This window comes from Eutrigla gurnardus (assembly GCF_963514095.1).
Source record: "Eutrigla gurnardus genome assembly, chromosome: 5".
Lineage (NCBI taxonomy): Eukaryota > Metazoa > Chordata > Actinopteri > Perciformes > Triglidae > Eutrigla > Eutrigla gurnardus.
Window position 1 is genome coordinate 20,634,141 of NC_139919.1, and position 19,359 is coordinate 20,653,499.

At 41.5% G+C, this 19,359-nt stretch overlaps 1 protein-coding gene across 2 annotated transcripts in view; it reads left to right on the forward strand.

The window, feature by feature from the left end:
* Positions 1–19,359, forward strand: part of pcdh11 (protocadherin 11) — a 112,309-nt gene that overhangs the window by 59,148 nt on the left and 33,802 nt on the right. For both annotated transcript variants that reach the window (XM_084010532.1, XM_084010533.1), the window contains 2 exons: positions 4,668–4,703; positions 11,317–11,515. In XM_084010532.1, coding sequence (XP_083866658.1) covers positions 4,668–4,703; positions 11,317–11,515 — 235 coding nt within the window. The remainder of the gene's footprint in view (positions 1–4,667; positions 4,704–11,316; positions 11,516–19,359) is intronic.

Genomic DNA, 19,359 nt, shown 5'->3' on the forward strand with positions numbered 1-19,359 from the left:
TTTGTTTGCAACAGTTTTATCACGCTGTCTAAGACCTGCTGCGTTTGCCAGAAATAGAGGGGATGTAAACCTCAACTCTGCCCACTCTTGGCTGAGACGTCCGTGTCTCCTGTTGCCTTCACACAGGAGCAGATGGCACGTATGTCCAACTTTTCCACTGTGATTATTTGTATTACGTGTGTGCATATGTCTGCATATGTGTGTGTGTGTGTGTGTGTGACTGTGACACCTGAAAAAGCTGTCATTATTCTCCTATTGATGAATTCAGCCACCTCCGGCTCACCCGAGGGGATAAACATTTGACGGCAGGCCACACGCTTTTCTCCCACTCCCTCTAAACAGCTTGAAGTTGTAGTGCTGTACCGAGCAGTCCTGACAAGTCCCCTTGACCATTATTTTCACACACTTCATGCAGGGAGACTTGAATTGTACAGCAGCACAGTGTGGCGAGCCTCACCAATGAACCCCTGAGTCAGAGTCAAAACAGATGGAATTGCGGGCTTCGGCAGCTCCAGAGACCGTGGCTAGCTAGCATGCTTCCTGTCTCTCTTTTGCCTCGCTCTGCGCTTCTCCCCACCTTCAAAGGTATTTACACTACGAAGTACACTGTAATGTGGGAGGCTGCAGAGATGGGAGCAGCAGATCTCATTAGTGTTAAACTATTAGGAGCACGGGGACCCCGGGGATGAGGGGGTTTTAAGGCTTTCAGCGTAGCTTGAAGTTATCACATCATACACTCTTTAAACATTTTTTTTCACAAATAGCAGGCACCAGTCGGGCACCGTTAATTTATTTATTTTTTATTTTGAATTTATTGCTGAGAGAGATGACTCAACAAAGCATTGCATTGTGACTGCCTTATTCCTGAGGGATGAAGATGCCACTTAAATTGGGACATAATATACATGTTTAAATGCTGGGTTTCATTTTCCATATGACTCTAATATAGTGGGATGTGTCCTTCCTTATGAAGACAACTGATCATTTTTCAGTATTCACTGACCACAAGCACAAGGAATATGAAGTTGATTGTTATTCCTTAATAATCTCATGTTGACAGACCTCTGTGATGTCAAGCGGAAATCCAGATTATTTGATTGGGTACAATTAAACTATATTAGTTGCATGTAGACAATAGGGGGTACTGACTTTTTTAATTGTGCTTGAATGCAGAGAGCAGCATCACACCATGAACTCATGATGAGCTGAGACAGCTCCCTCGTAATCGTCAATCACTTACAGGAAATGCAATCGTGTACTTGCTGTTGCCTCTCCATTATTACTTTAGAAAGAGCTAGCTTTTGTATTTGCTTGATCTTTTATTGTTTCTCTATCACAGTACAGGAATTGTGTTAAAATCAAACCCAAGAATAACCACCAACTCTGCTTATGTTGGTCACCCAATAGCTGTGTAAAATATATTGCTTGGCTTTCATGCTTCAAGGCACATATGGCAATAAATAAAGAATTCAAATCTTGATTAATTTAGGTTCATTTTTATACTATAAATGTAAACATCAATGTACTGAGTGAGAATATGTACAAAAGCTGATGGAAAATATCTTTTTAATATCTTTGTATGCACACAGTAGGCACATTGTCTTTGGCTTGCACACTGCAGGCTTCCACGGCAGATGTAATATTAGCTAGCCTCCAGTCATGTACGCACAGCTGGAATGCACTCGTACCTTACCTTGTGATTATAACCCTGTCCTCCTACCTCTGTGCCACAGTTCAGACCCTCACTTGAGACGGCGGGTTATTGCAGCACTTCAACCGGTCTCCAGTTGATACTGTAACTCAAAGTCTGCACTGTAGTCAGAAAACATTTCAACAATATCACATATCATTTGCGTACATTGTGTGAAAGCATGCCATAACGCTACAGCATACTACCTCTCTACATCCATTCATTCATCGTGCAGCCACTGTGTCTCCACATTGGGATTCACTTGGATACAGAAACAGACCACAATAAGGTCTGGTGTTTTTAATCAATTATTTATCCAATATTTTAATGATCAGAGTGCCTGGGGTGATCAAAGGCTCGGTTCGAGCTCCACTGCCTTTGCTCGCTAAGACATCCCTCTCCACTTTGATGTGGTTCACCAACAAATGCACTTATCTTAAGCATAACTCTCTCTCACAGGCGTGCATGTGGGTGCTTTGAAACTGCTAGTTTGAGAGGCGTATACATGAAGAGAGAAGGTCACTGACCAATCCATACTTAGTAGAACCCCCCCCCCCCCCCCGCTCCCCAACCCCCCTAGAAAAAAATCATGTCTCTAGCAATCAGATGTACAACCACTATTTTGAATGTCATCTAAGTATGAGACAAGCATAGGTCACCTTCTCAGTTCCCTCATGTACATTATCATATATTTAATTGGTTGGCAAGGTCTCTAACTTGAAGTATGTGTCACAAGATGCTGAATAAAACATTACTTGGAGAAGAAATAAACTGCTTGATGGCAGCCTCAAGTAAAAGCCTGCTTTAAATGACCAGTCAGTGGATGCAAATGAGCAACACCTCAAACAGACCTGACAAATGTTGGCAAGCTCAAATATACAATAAAGAAAAGGTAAAAAAACAAATATACAGAGACAGTGGGAAAGAGAGCGAGACATTCCATATCCTTATGAATGAATTCATAGGGGTGGTTGCTAGCATGCTCCAGACTCCAAGGCTGTATCTTTCCATTATTTTTTTGCATTTCCTTTGTTTGCATGTTTCATGTTAAATATTACATTATTGCATATTCCTGCTTTTGTAATTGTGTTAGTTATTTTTCAAGGGTTCAGTGTATTGTCATTGTACAATTTGCACAATGCAATTAAGTTTGTAGTCTAATTATTGCACTATAAGAAAGGAAACACACACAAAACAAAACTATATGAAACAGTGAAGGGTGGAGTAGCTTAAGTGAAGAAGCTGCTCTGTAGTACGGTGGTGAGGCAGCTGCAACTCCTGTATCTCTAGCTAGATGATAAGATTATTATTGACTTTGGTGACTACACTTATTAGATCATAATTTCACAGATTTAGTATTTATTTTATGAAATAATGTATGCATGGCCCTTCAGGTCAGCAAGCAACTGCTGACTTTCAAACCTACCTCGCCTTTTGTGCTACGTGTCATAATATTGTTCGGTCTTCAGAAAAAAAAAATGCACCTCTACGTGAACGTAGAGCTTGTTTTGCAAAAATCCACCGCGCCCGTATCATCCTATCCACTCAGCGCAGTTCGCAGTTTGTGCACACGCCACAGATCCCATCTCCCCACTCACGCATGTTACAATATCACAGGCACACACCTCAAGCTAGGCATACGCTAAATGACGTTAGCAGTTGCTATCTATGAGTTAGTTAGCCAGCCTACCTCTGTTCAGCCTACCTCCATGCCGTTTATCGATGAGAGAAGACACGGGCGCGTTCACAGGAATCTGGTGCATGCGCGCTGACGAGCACTCGATGGGAGGGAGCGGAGGAGCTCGGTGATAGAGGGGGAGGGGCGTGAGTGTTGTAAACAATCAAAATTTTGACTGAGTCGAAGGGGCAGCGCAACAAGTTGTGAAAAACATTGACTTATTATCATGCCTTATAACGTTGTTATCAGAACAAAGCAGTGCCATAGTGCACAAAACAATAGCCACCATATTAAATGTTGATATAATATATATTCAAACATTTGAATCTTGAATCAACAAAATTCTGTATGCGTGACTTTAGTTTGAACATAGTTCCTTAATGGTTACTGTATACATTTATATAAATTTGCAACTGAAAATATGCCCACAAACACAAACCTACAGTTATTTGTCAGAAGTTTGGATGCATAATTGTTTATTTAGTTCAGTTGTCCACCAGCAGCTCCATTTTATTTTTGATGAATAGTTTTGTGTAGCTACTGCTCGCTCCCTCGGTAGCAGCATCCTCAGTGAACAACTGTGGTGGAATAATCTGTTGACATGAACTTGTTTCCTGTTCATTGTTTTACCGTTCCAGCCTAGCAGTCCTCTCTGATGCTCCCTAGTCTAAGTGCCTCCTCACTGCCAGACTTCTTCTATTTTCTTTGCAAATCAAGTCATGAGTTAGATTATTATACACAGTACAAAAAAATTGGTGATTAAAAATTAAATACTCTTATCTCTCTGTGAGTTATCTCAGTCCCCAGAGAGAGGATGCTATTTTGCAGGCTTGCGGGTGTCTTTTGTTCCCAATTTAGAAGCGTGTCGCTGTTTATTGTTAATTTTTGATGCTTCATTTGATATTCTGTTCACTTTCCTCCCTGACATGCAGAGAAAACATCTTTATCAAAGTGTCGGTTGTATGGCTTGTGTTGCCAGGATGTCAGGTTTGCCCTATTCTTTACATTTCTGGGTTGAAGGTGTGTATTCTGCAGCCCGTTTTTGATGGCTTGCCTACCGAGCACGAAACATGTGCAAGTACAAACTCTTGTCTGTGTCTGAGGAAGAAATCAATATGTTGCCCTAAATGATCCAATTCCAATTTGAGAAAGAGACTTAAAGCCAAAGAAATCTAGGAGGTTGTCAATTGTGAAGTGTGAGTGTGTTTAAGAAGACAGGGAAGTTCCCAGTGCAGTCTCCTTTGGCGTTCCATATATGTGTTTCCTAGTAAATCCTGATGTGTTCTTTTGTCTTCGCAGGAGGCCTGTCAGCTTGGCAAGATAACATCTGTGAACGTAAGTTCTCTGCTCTCATCCTGCATGTGCATTCCCTTCAGCTTTGTGATTATTAAAGTATTTTACATTGGCTGCACCTACACATCTGCTCTATAATCTCTCTTGCCTGAAACAAACATTGCTGCCATTTGAAAATGTCAAAACCACAGTTTGATTGGAACGAAACGTTTCGTGGGTTAAACATAAGAATTCATTAAATAAAACATACATGGTGGCCCATTAAGGTTGAATGATTGGCAAATGGCTTGTCTTTTATAGCGCCAAACAAATGTTATGCATGAATTCATTTCACCTGGGTAATTGGGACCCAAAATGTAAAAATAGCACGTGGTCAAAAGTGATGACTGATGCATTTAAATAGGAATAAACAGAGGATTGTGTCTGAAAAGAAAACAAATATTCCAACTTTATGGGCAACAGTGTGTTTAATCTAAAAATGTATTTTTAAATATTTTTAAGATGCAACCTTTTCATCCAACAGCGATGATTGGTCTTTTAAACTTGTTCATGACTTGACTTAATATCTCTCTGCAAGGTTGCAATGTCACGGTCATGACCATATGTGAAACATGTAGTATTCTATCGGAACTAATGCAGTGCTGTTGAAAACATTTGTGGCTCATACAAACCATGTTACACTTGTGCTTACTGTCCTGAGCAAGGCACCTGCTATGACACAGTTGCGTCACACACCCGAGTCACAAAAGGATTGTCATAGTCACACCAGTGAGATAGGTCTATACTCAGGGAAGAAACACCAGAGGCCTACCTCCACTTGGTTATTCAAAGTTTATTAAAGGGATACTTCACCGGTGGAAACATGGATCTGTATTGAAAGTGGGTCATATACGTATGTAGTTGAAAGGTAAAATAAATGTAGAATTTGGTGCCTTCTTGACCGAGAAAATGCAGACAGTGACTTTTTGTGCATGTGGATGCAAGACAACAACTCCCACAATGCATAGCTCCGCAGGCACAAGCTTCCAAGCACAATGGCAAATGTTGCTTTTAGTTTCTGCAAGCGAGGTCCCACCCACTGGTCTGTAATAGGTCTTTAGCCTCAGTGGGTCCCGCCACCTATAGGCGGGTTGAAAACATGAGGAACTTGTATTGTAGTCTCACCCCCTCTAACCAAAGCAGCCTCCAATGACGCAACATGACCATATTTGCGTCATCTGAGGCTCTTTTTCAGAATACAAATATGGAGATCTCCCTTATCTAGAGAAAATGAGGGTAGCATATGATGCACGACCATTCAAAAATAGTATGGGTGAAGTATCCCCTTAATATTGAACATGTTGCATCAAATTGGACACGGCGCTTCCTTGTGTCCGCAGCAATACACCGGCCAAGCGAAAAGTAGATTGGATAAGTGGTTCCCAAGATACAGTCCGCGAAAGACAAGCAGACAGACAGACATTTCTTCTCAAACTTAATTTTTGCCCTTAAGGATTAACGACTTCTTCACATCCCGGTAAATGTCTTTGTTTTCTTTAGCAAAGGGCTTCTATACTGTCAAGTTTTCCTGAGAATGACAGGAACAATTTCTCACTTTATATTGTCTGCGTGTTGCTTGTTTATGTGAAATATGGGACGCAGCGTCCTCGGAAGACGCCATTAACGTTAAACTCAATTGTGCTGTGGCATCTGACCATCATGGCCTGGTGTTTCAGTAATGCTATTTATCTTGCAGCTTATGTCGCTAGTCCTTGGTCCTTAGAGTTGCTTTAACACACTTTCAAACTTTTCATCAGAGAATGTTGGCGCACACTGACTAGTGTGTGCTTAGTCCTAACTGTAGTGTTTGCTAAGCAGTCCCAAATTAGCAGTCGGATATTGTTAAATATTTCTAATATTATTTGGCGTACATTTATAATACAACTGGCACATATATGTTGTGCATCTGTTCCTGTGAAATTGGCAACTACAGCTTAGTGCTTAGAAGAACAACACAGTTCAGTGTAAGTCCCCGCTTCTCTGGAAACTCTCACTAAAGCCGTCGTAGCTCATATCACACAGAGAAGATCATCACAGCGTATGACTCGATAACAGATGAAATTGATAAAAAAGAATCATTTGTCAAAAAAAATCACCCAGCAATCTCTCATCCCACTTGCTACAATCACCTCCTTCTTGCATGTTCCCGCTAGCTCATCGTTTCGCACACAGTGGCACATCACCTCGCACATAGTCGGCTGCACTGGAACGGCGTGTGCAAAAAGACAGAACTGACAGATTTTTGTGGATGTTGCACTCATCAAGCTGAAAAGGGGCATTTCTTTGATAAATACGTTCCCATTGCCGTTTTTTTTTTTTTTTACTTTGTTTTTTTTTCTCCCTACACAAGGCATATGCGACATGACAAATCGCCACCCTCTCTGAACAGATTTATGCAGTTCTAGGTGTGCCCGCGAGCTGATCCTTATCTGAAATGGCAGAGCCAATCTCCCCTGATTCACTCCTAAGTGGTCCCTGTTTATCACTCAAAGTGAGGCGGTTGTCAGCCAAGTCCTTCTCTGTGCAGCACTGACTTCTTTGCTATTTCTAGAGAGTGCTTGTTGGGGGGGGGGTTGGGGGGAGTACACATAATAATAATAACACTGGAAGAGCCGTGGCCTACCAAAAGAAAAAAAGGGTTGCTGCCACTTGGCCTCTGCTCCGTCTATATCTAAATATAATGGCGTCCTAATCCGGTAACCCGTGAATCCAGCCCCATCTGCCTATTGTCTTGGCGGCTACCAGAGGGAGGGTTTTTGGATTTGCTGGCTTGTTGTATGTCAGAACTTGGCATGCGTCTCTCCTGTTCATTTTATCTCTGTGTACATACTTCTCAAGGCTGTGTTTTATCTGGCTGCACGGGCTTTGTTTGGTCTTGATATCTCTTACCGCAGCTTGTCTTTGCTTTATGGATTTCTGGCAGCTTCTTTAAATAAGTGATAATGCTAAGCAAAACACTCACCTTAACTCCTCGGCGAATGTTTGTGTTTGTTTGTCATGTTTATCTTTCGGCGTGATGTTTTATTCACATTAGTCAATGCGGAACTTTAATTTATTTAAGGCCCATTAATGGCGTTTAGTTGTAGTTAATATTGCAGCTCGGTATTGAGTGCATTGTGGAATCAAATTAGGCTTTTTCTCAACATCTGGCAGCGACTTGAATGAGCTTGAATAAGCTTGCCATCTCGAAATGAAGACACTCCCTTATGCAAAATGATTATGTCCTAATTGTCACGGACAGCTGTTTGTTCTAATAGATTCTGGATGCCATTGTTGGAGCAAGTTTCCAATAATTAGAGTCGTGTGGAGGGGAAGCATGCTTTTTTGTAGAGCTGCCAACCTTTCATAAGTGGGCCCTTTCTTTTTGCTGGAACCTGGACATTCCTTTATTCCTGCATCCAGTCATTTGAGGAACAGCTGCCAACACTGTTTGAGAACAAGTAGATATTTAGACTACTTGAAAGTGTGGGCAAAAATGGCGCACGATATGTGATTCTGCCAACAAGGTATTCATTTTCTCTGTATTAGAAAATGAATGAAAAGGATTGGGGAGGGAGGAGGGGGGAGCAATCCTTTTTTATACAGAACCTTAGAAATATACCCCATCATTTGGCAGCAGACGTCACAGCACATACAGTAAAAACGAGATTAACTTCAAGGAGTCCTTCATCATATATTTCTGTGTGGTTCAGAAATAAATGCGAGTGCGGAAAATAACAAATTACTCTTTTCTTTCTCATTCTCCTCATAGAAACAACAGCAACAAAAAAGTTTTACTGTTGTTATCGCACACACAAGTTGAAGGTTCTGTGTGGGTTTTTCTTTTTCTGTTTGTGTCTTTGACTGTGCGACCCTTTTACAATCTTATTCCCTATCTGGCTTACCAGCACACACACACACACACACACACACACACACACACACACACACACACACACACACACACACACACACACACACACACACACACACACACACACAGCGATGTGTGGCCTCAGGATCCGGATGAATCAAGTAAATAGAATATTTAGCTAGCTGTTTCAACATCATAGCATTGAAAACCACTCAGTTGTGCTTTCAGGGTGCTAATTGTGTGGATTTAGGTTAGTCAACCCTCTCTGATAGTTTTTAAATTAAGCTTTTTGTGCACTTGGTTTTTGGCAGTGTGTCCTTCATTAGTGCCAGACTTTATTTCACTCTCCCTCTCTCCGGTTTCCCAAGCCTTATTCAGTCTGATCAAAGAACAATAAGTGCTTTATCTGCGCACTGTAGTGGCTAAGAAAAAATATGTTCGCACGGAGACATCGGCCCCCCTCCTGAGCGTAAAAGAGCATGTGTTAATGATGTTTTTAATTCAGGACGCGCATGTTGCTCTTATTGCTACAGCAATGAAGAAAATCAAGATACTAATTTGCGCTCCTGGTTTATTTGTTCTTGAAAAAAAAACCCCCAACTCTTATCAGTTTGAATAATGGGATGAATAAAATTCACCGCAATAACCGAAGCTGAGGGTGTAATTATATTTTATGTGTTTTATTGTCCTATACAGTGTGATGCGGTGTGATGCTACTCGGGGAGTCATGTGAAGACATGGATTCATTCTAAAGCATATATCACTGCAACATCTTTACGCGTGTTAGAGCCAAGTCAGTTCCCCTCGTTCCTACTTTTTTTTTTTTTTTTTACAAATCAAAGAAAATGAAGCTAAAGCAAAAAAATCAAAATAAAAAATCAATCATTGGTCACTACAGTGCAGGTTACCCACCGTTCCTCACAATGTGAAACCTTCACATTGTGGTGTGTTTTCTGGAGGAATTGCTAACATGTTAGTGGACATCATGACACACGCACACACACACACAGGATGTGTGTTTTATTTTTTTTTAGCTCCAAAGAAAGGTCGCAGCATGAACTTCTGTAAACCACCAGAGAAATCAAAGAGGCCTGCACCTTTCAGAAGCAAATGCCCACACTCCTGTGATCCCCAAGACTTTGCAAATCAAAGTCTGCAGCCTCCACTTGCATTTCCACTTCTTTTGTGTCTAAACTGGGGTGAGAAGGAAAACTAGGACATAGTTCAACCTGTTAATACACTTCCCATCTATTCACAGGACCAGGCGCCTCAATTATGAATTTTTTAGTCGGTTTATTATCTGAAAAGTAATTCTCGAGACTCAACAGACCAGAAATCATTTTTTGGGTTATGAGGTCACTGTTTCAATTAGTCCCCCTGGTGACAGGATGCAATTTTGTCATGCTTTCCAACTAAGATATGATAAAGGTGATGGATGCAGTAACAAAAACACTTGATGCAATTAGTCATGGATTTCCCTTGTAAAATATTATCTCTACTCATTCAGCCATGAATAGCTTTTCTTTTTCGCCACTCATATTAATAATCGTCGGTGATGTGTGCCAAGTATCTCTTTAAAAACTCAGAGAATACCTATAAAGGATAGTACCAGGGTGCATGTATTCCTGGAATGACAAGACGTAATTTTAAATACCTCTCTGGTGCCCAATAAATAAGACAGCGTTTGGATAAGTTAACAAAAACGGTAGTGTAGCATTAACTGAGGGCAAGGGATCATCCGTTGAATTGATGATGACATCGGCTTTTGACAAGGTCGGCCAATTCACCAACATAAGAAAATATAACACATTTTCTCCCTTAGCTGATAATTTTTTTTCAGGTTTTGAGATCTCTGATAATTGTAATGTGATGTTATTCCTAATCGTTCTCTTGTCGCAATCACAGTTTCTAAAACGTGCTTAGCTTTGTGAATTCAAACCAAACTACTAAGAACAACTCAGTTAGGTTTAGGAATAAATACTGGCTTGCGTTTAAATAAATATGTTTGTCGTGTTGATAAAGTTCACAAGTATATTAAAGTGGCAGTCTGTAAGATTTGAGATGCGTTGCATAGCGGCCTCTTTGGCGGTAGATGGAACTGCAGGCGCGCCTCTGGGACCTCATATCCCTCACCCAATAGTGTCGACTGTCTCTCATCTGCGTGATGCCTTCAAATGCTCCACACTGAAAGGAGGTCCGTGGTTTTCCGTCGTTGAGGGTCACTTTGCTTCTTGATGACTTTCCTTCCTCACTTCCATTAGTTTTTTGCTGCTTTTTTCTTGGGACTGGAAGTTGAATGGTCTTCTTTCTCTGGCTGTTGATCCTCCATTGTAAGTCAGCAGTAATGAAATGTACCTGGCTGTGCCGGCCAAACACTTTACACTAGAGGGAACATGACTCAGCAGAAGTTTACCGATTTCCGATTACAATGAAACGCAGCGTACGTTTCCGTGAGTAGCTCCACCTGGGCAGACCAACCGCTGCTGACTGATGTCAATTATTTTGAATTTTGCACGGGAATGTCGCCACAGACACAGAGATCTTATTTCTGGGCAAAGCAGCAAGTTCAAGCACTTTCGTTCATGGGTCACATGATCAATCACCATTATTTTTACTCACTCTTTGATAGAACAACTCTTGTCGTTAAATGCTTTATTCCATTCTCTTCATCCATTATGTCCTATATTTTAAGTTATCTTTCTGGGCATTTTGAACAGGACAGACATTCTGACAGAACGTTTCTTGTTTGTTGGTGTGCTCCAGACCCAGCGCCGCGTGACATTCCATCTCCCAGACGGTTCCCAGGAGAGCTGCAGTGACAGTGGGCTGGGAGACCCGGAGCCTAGCAGCACGGCCAGCACCACCCAGCCTCTCCCCGTCGGCTTCCCCCAGGACGAGTACTATGAGCAAACATCACCTAACAGCCGCACAGAGGGAGATGGAAACTCAGACCCCGAATCTAGTGAGTACCGTCTTTTTGCTCAGACAGCAGGCAAATGTGTTATTTTATGTTTTCGTTTTTATCGTTTTTCGGTGATTTTTGAGGCTGACTCCCGAAAAATGTAATTTACAAGAGGCCATCTGTGTTTTTGAGACAGTAAAATAATTCACTCAGATTACAGCTGTGATTGCCATAGAAACAAGACAGCCCCGCAAACATTTAACAAGATCCCGATTTCTGTCAAATAACTAGTATAGTGAGCTGGTTACACATAAATGCTTGCTGCGCATGCTGTTCTTTGTGAGGTCATTCTTTAGAGGAGTAGGACAACAGATTTGTTGCACAAGTAGTCAACCAAGAAGAAGGGCTGCACTACTGAGGGGGAAATAAACTGCCGACCCATCCACCGCATTTGTCAGTTTTTACAGAATGTAAAACCCAAACCATCTCCGTCACATTAGAAAAGCAAATAAATTGGATTTCATCCAAACAAGCAGCTATTTCGTTATAATATTAACGACAGTTAATTTTACGAGGCTGAATTTTCGTAAATGTTGTCCAGTGCTAAGCTGTAGGGGACTTATACCTCTGAAGTTGAATTTATTCAAATGATTCACAAGACAGCTGTCACTGCCTGGCTTACTGCCCAATGATGTTCTCCATAAAAAAAAGCACCATTGAACGCAGGAAAGCAAAACTCCTTCCTCATACATATACAACAGATTTTTCTCTTTTTAAAAGAAAATATTGCTCAAATATCTGGCTGAGGGGGGAAAAGAAGTGTGCTTAAGACACACCACAGAGGACCGTGTGTTTTTCCACCAGTGGTGGTGTAGCTCCAAAGCCCATGCACCAGCAGCATGCCAATGAAGCTGCTGAAATGATTTTGCTCCACCTAAACATGAACAAGGCTATTCTCCCATATTGTTGTCCTTGTCACATAGCAACCCCTCTCCACTTCAGGCTGGATATTCTAGACCTGGTGGGTTGGATTTTATTTTCTGGAGGTTACCCTGCATCATATATTGCAGGCTGGATTGAGGTTTCGGTGCAGACGTTCACTCCTCCCTTGCTGGCCAGTGTATCCTCGCTCGAAATACCTTTCGCCATTGCATTGAGTTACTTGTCAAAAAACAACAACAACAATAAAGAAATAAGTCAATTTTGTGGGGGCTCAGGAGAGAAAATGTACAGGGCAGGTAGAAATAGATTGGTTTGCATATAGACCTACGTGCAACAGGCCTATAGCCATTGTGTCATAGCTGTAAGTGAGACAACAGTTCTTGGTGCATCAGCCTCCCCAGAAGCTGCGCTGACAGCTCTGGGGCTTGGGTGTCAGTGTGAGTGTGATTGTGAATGCATTTGTTCGACATTAGACAAGATGGGTGACATCCTGGCGATGGCTTCCTGTTCATTTACATGCAAAGGTCCGTCCATATGTGTTTTTCCTTTTTCTGATAGCAGGATATTCCAAGATACAGCAATAATTCTTTTTTTTTACAAGATAGCCACGCACAACCAACTGACCCCCGTATACTCTCTCTCTCTCTGTCTCTCTCTCTCTCTCTCTCACTCTCACACACACACACACACACACACACACACACACACACACACACACACACACACAGATCTGCGCACCACGCTCATGCAAACTCATACATCTAATGATCAAACTGCTCCTTCCCCAGCTGTTCCCTTTTAATGTATTCACCACAGTGACACCAGTGATTCATATGTGAGATTCATTCACATACAGTGGCAATTTCTCATCATCTCATTAATATTCAGTGACATAAACATCTCATATGTCATGAACTTACTCAAATACTGCACTTATAACCCACTTTCCCTCTGGGGTAATATTGGTGGAAGTGGATTAGTTTTAGATAAGAGACCATGCTAATTTAGTAAATGCATGTGTACTCTTACAAATTGCTGCATTAAAAATCAGTGAGAGAGTTAACGGACTAACCAAGAGTGTAGTTGGATATTAGAAAAGTCACTTTACTTATTTGACCACAAGTCCCCTTGCTCTGCTCCGTTATCTGACCAAATTATATTAAATTCAAAATGAAATGTATGAAATATATGAAATAAAATGAAAATGAAATATATGTAGAGCTATGCAGCTTTCAATATGTGTATTGTTTGCCTTTCCGGGCTGCTAAGTTCATATTTAATCCATCTATAATTTAAGTAAATACCATTTACCCCCATATATTCTCACCTAAAGTCAAGGGAGGTTCTTTCATTGACTTTTAGATGCTGCTGATGGCACCCTCGCGCACACGTTCACACATCATTTGAAGACAGAGTGAAAGTCTTCCCGGGCTCACCCGGCTTCATTTTCTCCTTCCAGAAGTTTAAAGATAAACTCCGACTCTGTACTGCTCTGTTCAAAAAGAGAGATGGATCCTGTGCATGTTGACCGTCTCAGAGATGAGTGTGTTGGTGCTGGAGATGGGAAGGGGGGGCTAGGGGGTCTGAGATGGATTTGATATGGTTTTATCAATGAACACCAGGCTGACACGGCGGTGGCAATCTCTTGTTATGTCGACCGAATTTGTAAAGCACAAAGAACAAGGCGAAAGCGGAAAGAGGGGGAGATGGAACGTCTCCAAGTGAAGGGGATGAAATAGAGCTCAGAGATTGAAAGACTCGAGCATCAAGTCTGTAGAAAGGAGAATTTCAGGAGTCAAATGCGGGTGTTGTTTTGCAAAGGTGCTTCAGCTCGGACCGGAATGTCAGCCTGCGTTGAATAATTGTCCGTGCCAAAGGCAAGCCATGTGGCCTTCTTATGACAATGAATTTCTCGACTCCTCTTTAAACCTGCATCTTTATTAGGCCACCCACTCTTGAAATAAAGTTCATATGACATTTTATGTTTCTATTATTTATGAGTCAGGCGGCTGTTCATTTTATGGGCTCTTGCTTCCCCCTCCAGGCTTACTTCACCACCCGCCATCAGTCTTTGTGCTGTCGCCTCTTTTGTCACACATTGTTCCAAAAGGTTTTGATATTTCCTCCTCTGTCTCGGAAAATAGATGAAAAGCTCCGCATTAATATCATTAGCATGTGTGTTTATTAGGGTCCAACCCCCACAGCCTGCTTTTACAGAACTACATATCCGGAACAATTAGGCCCGATGAATTGTACCTGTCCCTTTAGGCCAAATCGCAACACTTCATCAAAACATCAAAAACGGGAACGCATAATCATATGCAGCGCATCTCTTCCCTGAAATAAGAAGGCTGTACTGTTTCAGCTGACGTTCTCTCATATGACTCATCCTTGGCACAGTCTAACGGAGGTTCACCTTCCAGGCATCAGTAGTGACTGACTTTTCCTGGATTCACTCAGAGCCCTGTTTAAGTGGAATACTAGCGGTACCCAGTTGATGGAAATGTCATTCTTGACCCATCTTGGCTCAGACAATGTGGATTTTGTTATTAACCCCTCCCCCCCCTCCCCCCCAAAAAAAATTAAAAATAGTAACTGATCAATGGCCGTTTTCTGTGTGATGTGATTGCACTTGGGATCAGTTAAGCTTTGTTGACTTCAAATAATAAAATCAAGTGTTTTTGTTTTTCCATGTATTTATTCATTTTGGACAGCCTGATGTTGAATTATTGACACCCAGAAAAGCTCTTTTTTTCTTTTCTTATTTCTGAATGATGGGAATCATCATGTCATGAACAGCACAAAGAGCTAAGCCCTCAGACAAAGTGCAGCAAAGTGGGAGCAAATCCGAGTCTAAATCCTTCACATTTTTCAAACAATACACAATTTTAGTTCCCTGGACGATTTGTAATATACTTATTTCTTCCCCTTGTTGTTGGAGCTGGGGGATTTAAGAGCTTGTGCTTTTGCCCACTTACAAGCAGCTCACTACAGGCAGTTTTGAAGCAGTGCATTAGTCTCTGGAAGAAACATAAAAAAAGCTGTCCATTATAGTGCCGTATCTTAATCTGTGGCATATGGCTTTCAAATGACCGGCTTACACCTTGTCTGTCTAAGATCTAAATCTGCTATTAAAATAAGCCAATCCTTTTTAAACACTGCAAGTATAATAAGATTACAGTTTTAAACATGCTGCACAGCGTTTTATAAAACTACTGACTTTTTTTTTTTTCTAAAATGGGAATCGTTTCACCAAATATTAGGTTTCAAGGGTTAATTTTGTTTGATATATAAATGATTTTATTCTTTGTGATTTTTAGTGTTGTTTTTTATAGTACATCGTATAATTCCTCATGCCAGTAGACAAATAATCTGATTAAAGGATTGCTGAGTTCATACTTTGTGGGGGTCACGCTCCCAACTCTTTGATTTCTGTAGGTCTAAAATGTTCATAATAGCTCTCAGACCGAGTTTACGGTCCACTGATCTACAACCGCCCTTTTTCATGTCTTTTCAAAAAAAAAAACTAGTGTGCAGGGACCACTTGAATTTGTAATATTTCTCAAACCTCTGACTTTACCCAGCATGTCTGGCCGCCAATACCGAGCTTGCGCTAAGATTGGAATTCAACTGTCTAGACACAATGTGCTCCATGAATAAAGGGATTTTCACGAGGAAGCATAAACATAGTTGTTTGCTCGTGATTGGAACTCCAGCACTACACGCTAATCTCCGGCACTACATTTTTCTCGTACGTACAGATAGTTTTGGCACACACCATTATTACGGGGCGGCGCCATAGTGTGCAGTACAGTTAGCTGCATTAATTATTCACATGAGTCCAATCTCCGTTTCACTTTGAGGGTTCTCATATGCAATTAGAAGTAATGAATGTGCTTCTTAATTACATTCATTTGTGCAAATTTCCATTCCCCCGTCGAATTTTTCTACGGAAACATTGTGACACTGACCAATGGCATATCATTTGCAAATGTGACTAAATCCATTCAGCATAGAACAATTAGCCGTAATTAGTGTTACAATGTCATCAGCAACCAGGGGGAAAGACTAAGCTGACATGCAAAGGAGAAGAGGACCCCTTGTTCAGAGAGTTTAAAGTCCAACATCGGTGCATCCAGATAATTGGCTGACCACAGGTTAGAGAGCTGATGAACTGTTGTAAGTCTCTCAGGCTTGGTGTTTTTTTTTTTTTTTTTACATCCCCAACTTTTACTCACGTGCAAATTGTCTGAGCAGGCATTCTCTTTGATAGTAATGCCCTTCTCCGCATTAACACTTAGCGCAACCTCCTGCTCCCGCCAGCCCATCTCGTCATCCGCCCCTGACAAATGAGCCGCTGTGTTACAGTAATTAAGACTGAAGTGCCTTGCTTAAGGGTACGTCGCTGGTGGTTGTTGAAAGATGGGGCGGGGAAGCGTTTCTCATTCATTTCACATCATGACCTTACAAATTGTCGCGTTATCAGAGATATTCCGCGGTGTGTATATTTAATTCATGCCGCATAGAAAATGGTAATGCATCCTATTCAGGTTTTTTTTTTTTCTTTTCCCCCAGTTATTCCACAATCTCCAAGATAACTTCACGAAACGTCTTTTTTCACATCATTTGCACCAGTTTGCTTCTCGCTATATATTCTCCCTCATATAAATAAATAAAAGGCTTTGTGCCTTCTGGCTCCCAGAACTTTTTACAGCTGCCCCAGTGGGCCTGCAACAGAGCTAAATGAAGCAACAGTGAGTATTAACCTACATAGATGGGACCTTTCCTTTTAAGATGATTTTAGATTTTTTTCTTTTCTTATTTCCTCTCCCCTTTTTTTGACCGCCGGGGGTCTAGAGCTGAGTCAGAAGGGGATTTAGACGGACTCATCTGTATCCTCCTCAACCGATTGGGATTTGGTGGAAGTGCTCAGTTCTCAGAGGTGAGATGGAGGGGAACCCTTGTTTTATCTGGTTCAAATGCCACACCAGTCGTCTCGGAGAGAGAGAGAGAGAGAGAGAGAGAGAGAGACGAGCTATTGATCTGGAGGAGTCAACTCAGCTCGCAGAAATCTCTCTCCACCCGCCTTCAAACGACTGTGAAGTGTCATGTTAGAAACCTCCTTTTCCAGAGTATTAGGCCCCGTCTTTATGTCCTGCCAAAGTCTTCTGTGAAGTTGAGATGGGGGGCTTTCTGGTACAAACATAGGCTGTTGAGAGATTCCAGGACAATCAGAGCTTGGCGATTACAGTTTCCATACCATTAGAAATGCTTCAAGTTCACAAATCCCGAAGGATATATTGAGAGCTTACTTACAAATCATTTAAAACAGACCTTTAACTCTAAAGCACATTATAAGTGACAAATACTTATTTTCACATTTGGTTTTGATGCATGAGAGGATTGCTGTAAGATTATTTAGTTTTTTACTCTAGAAATATAAAAATAATAATAACCTTTTCAATTATATTCATGGGCTGCACGGTGGTGTAGTGGGTAGCACTCTCGCCTCACAGCAAGAGGGTCCTGGGTTCGATTCCCGGGTCGGCCCGGGTTCCTTCTGTGTGGAGTTTGCATGTTCTCCCCGTGTAAGCGTGGGTTCTCTCCGGGTTCTCCGGCTTCCTCCCACAGTCCAAAGACATGCAGGATGGGGATAGGTTAATTGATGACTCTAAATTGCCCGTAGGTGTGAATGTGAGTGTGAATGGTTGTTTGTCTCTACATGTCTCCCTGTGATAGACTGGCGTCCTGTCCAGGGTGTACCCTGCCTTCGCCCAATGACAGCTGGGATTGGCTCCAGCCCCCCCGTGACCCTAAAATACAGGATAAGCGGTAGAAAATGGATGGATGGATGGAATTATATTCATTTACTTATCTTATAAACTAAACTATTTTAGTGGATTAAATCACTTTTTAAATAGTGGAACAGATTGTATACAGATTGTGTTTTTGTTACACATGCATAATTAGTTCTGTTATTTTAACATCAGTTAATGCTGAGATGTGTTTTGAATCCTCAGATAGTTCAGCTCGACTATTAAGAAAAAAACATGTTGTTTGACCGTCTAAAAAGTTCCAGAACTGTGGTTCGAGTGGGCTTTTAAAAGACCTCTACAATTAAAATACTCATTCCAAAGATGTTAACATGTTCAGTAAGTCTTGTGTCTGGTTTGGGATGGGATCAATAGCTGCCGAGTTTGATCGTGTCTCTGGACAGCGTATCCCAAACTCGGCAGGGAGAGAGAGAGACTTCAAACAAGCACGCAGGCTCAAAGGCCCCAGCCAGCAATTCACTTTGTTCCATCTCAGTAACTCTGTGATTCCTAAACTGGAATATGGCTCGGACTGCATATTAAACCGGTGAATCGCCGGGTTCAAGAGAGGTGAACTACTTTAGTCATTGATCCCATGTAGCAGATATGATCCCAGTCACATCAAACGTGAATCATTAACAACAACAACACAAATTAAACAAATGGATGAGACATTTTTTTGGAAGCTCATCGTGTCTTTGGCAGAGGCTAAAGGTAACGTATCAAATATATTTCATCCTCGTTTCAATCTGGTCAAATTTGGCGAGAAAACACTGTTCAGTCCGAACACTCCTCGGATCATTTTTTTTTAAACTTACTTGAACTTTTAAACTTTGAAGAAATCTCACCGCAGATCTGGACACCACAAACCCTACAGTACCATGCTGTCCTTTCAGTGTGATGAGCTGAGGTTTACCTGTCTGAAAGAACTTTCACTTCCCTCAGAAGCTGGGGCAAAACATGGGAAGCTATAAAATATAGATGTGCTAATGTTTTATTCAAGGCCATTTGTTATAGATAGCTTCTTTACAAAAAAACCCCCACTGCTTTTCATTTTGAGTTTGAGAGCTTGTGTTTGCATTAATATGTTTCCGCCTGCAATTTAACTGCTCCTGTCCCTCCCTGCAACTCTACCCCCTCGCACACAAC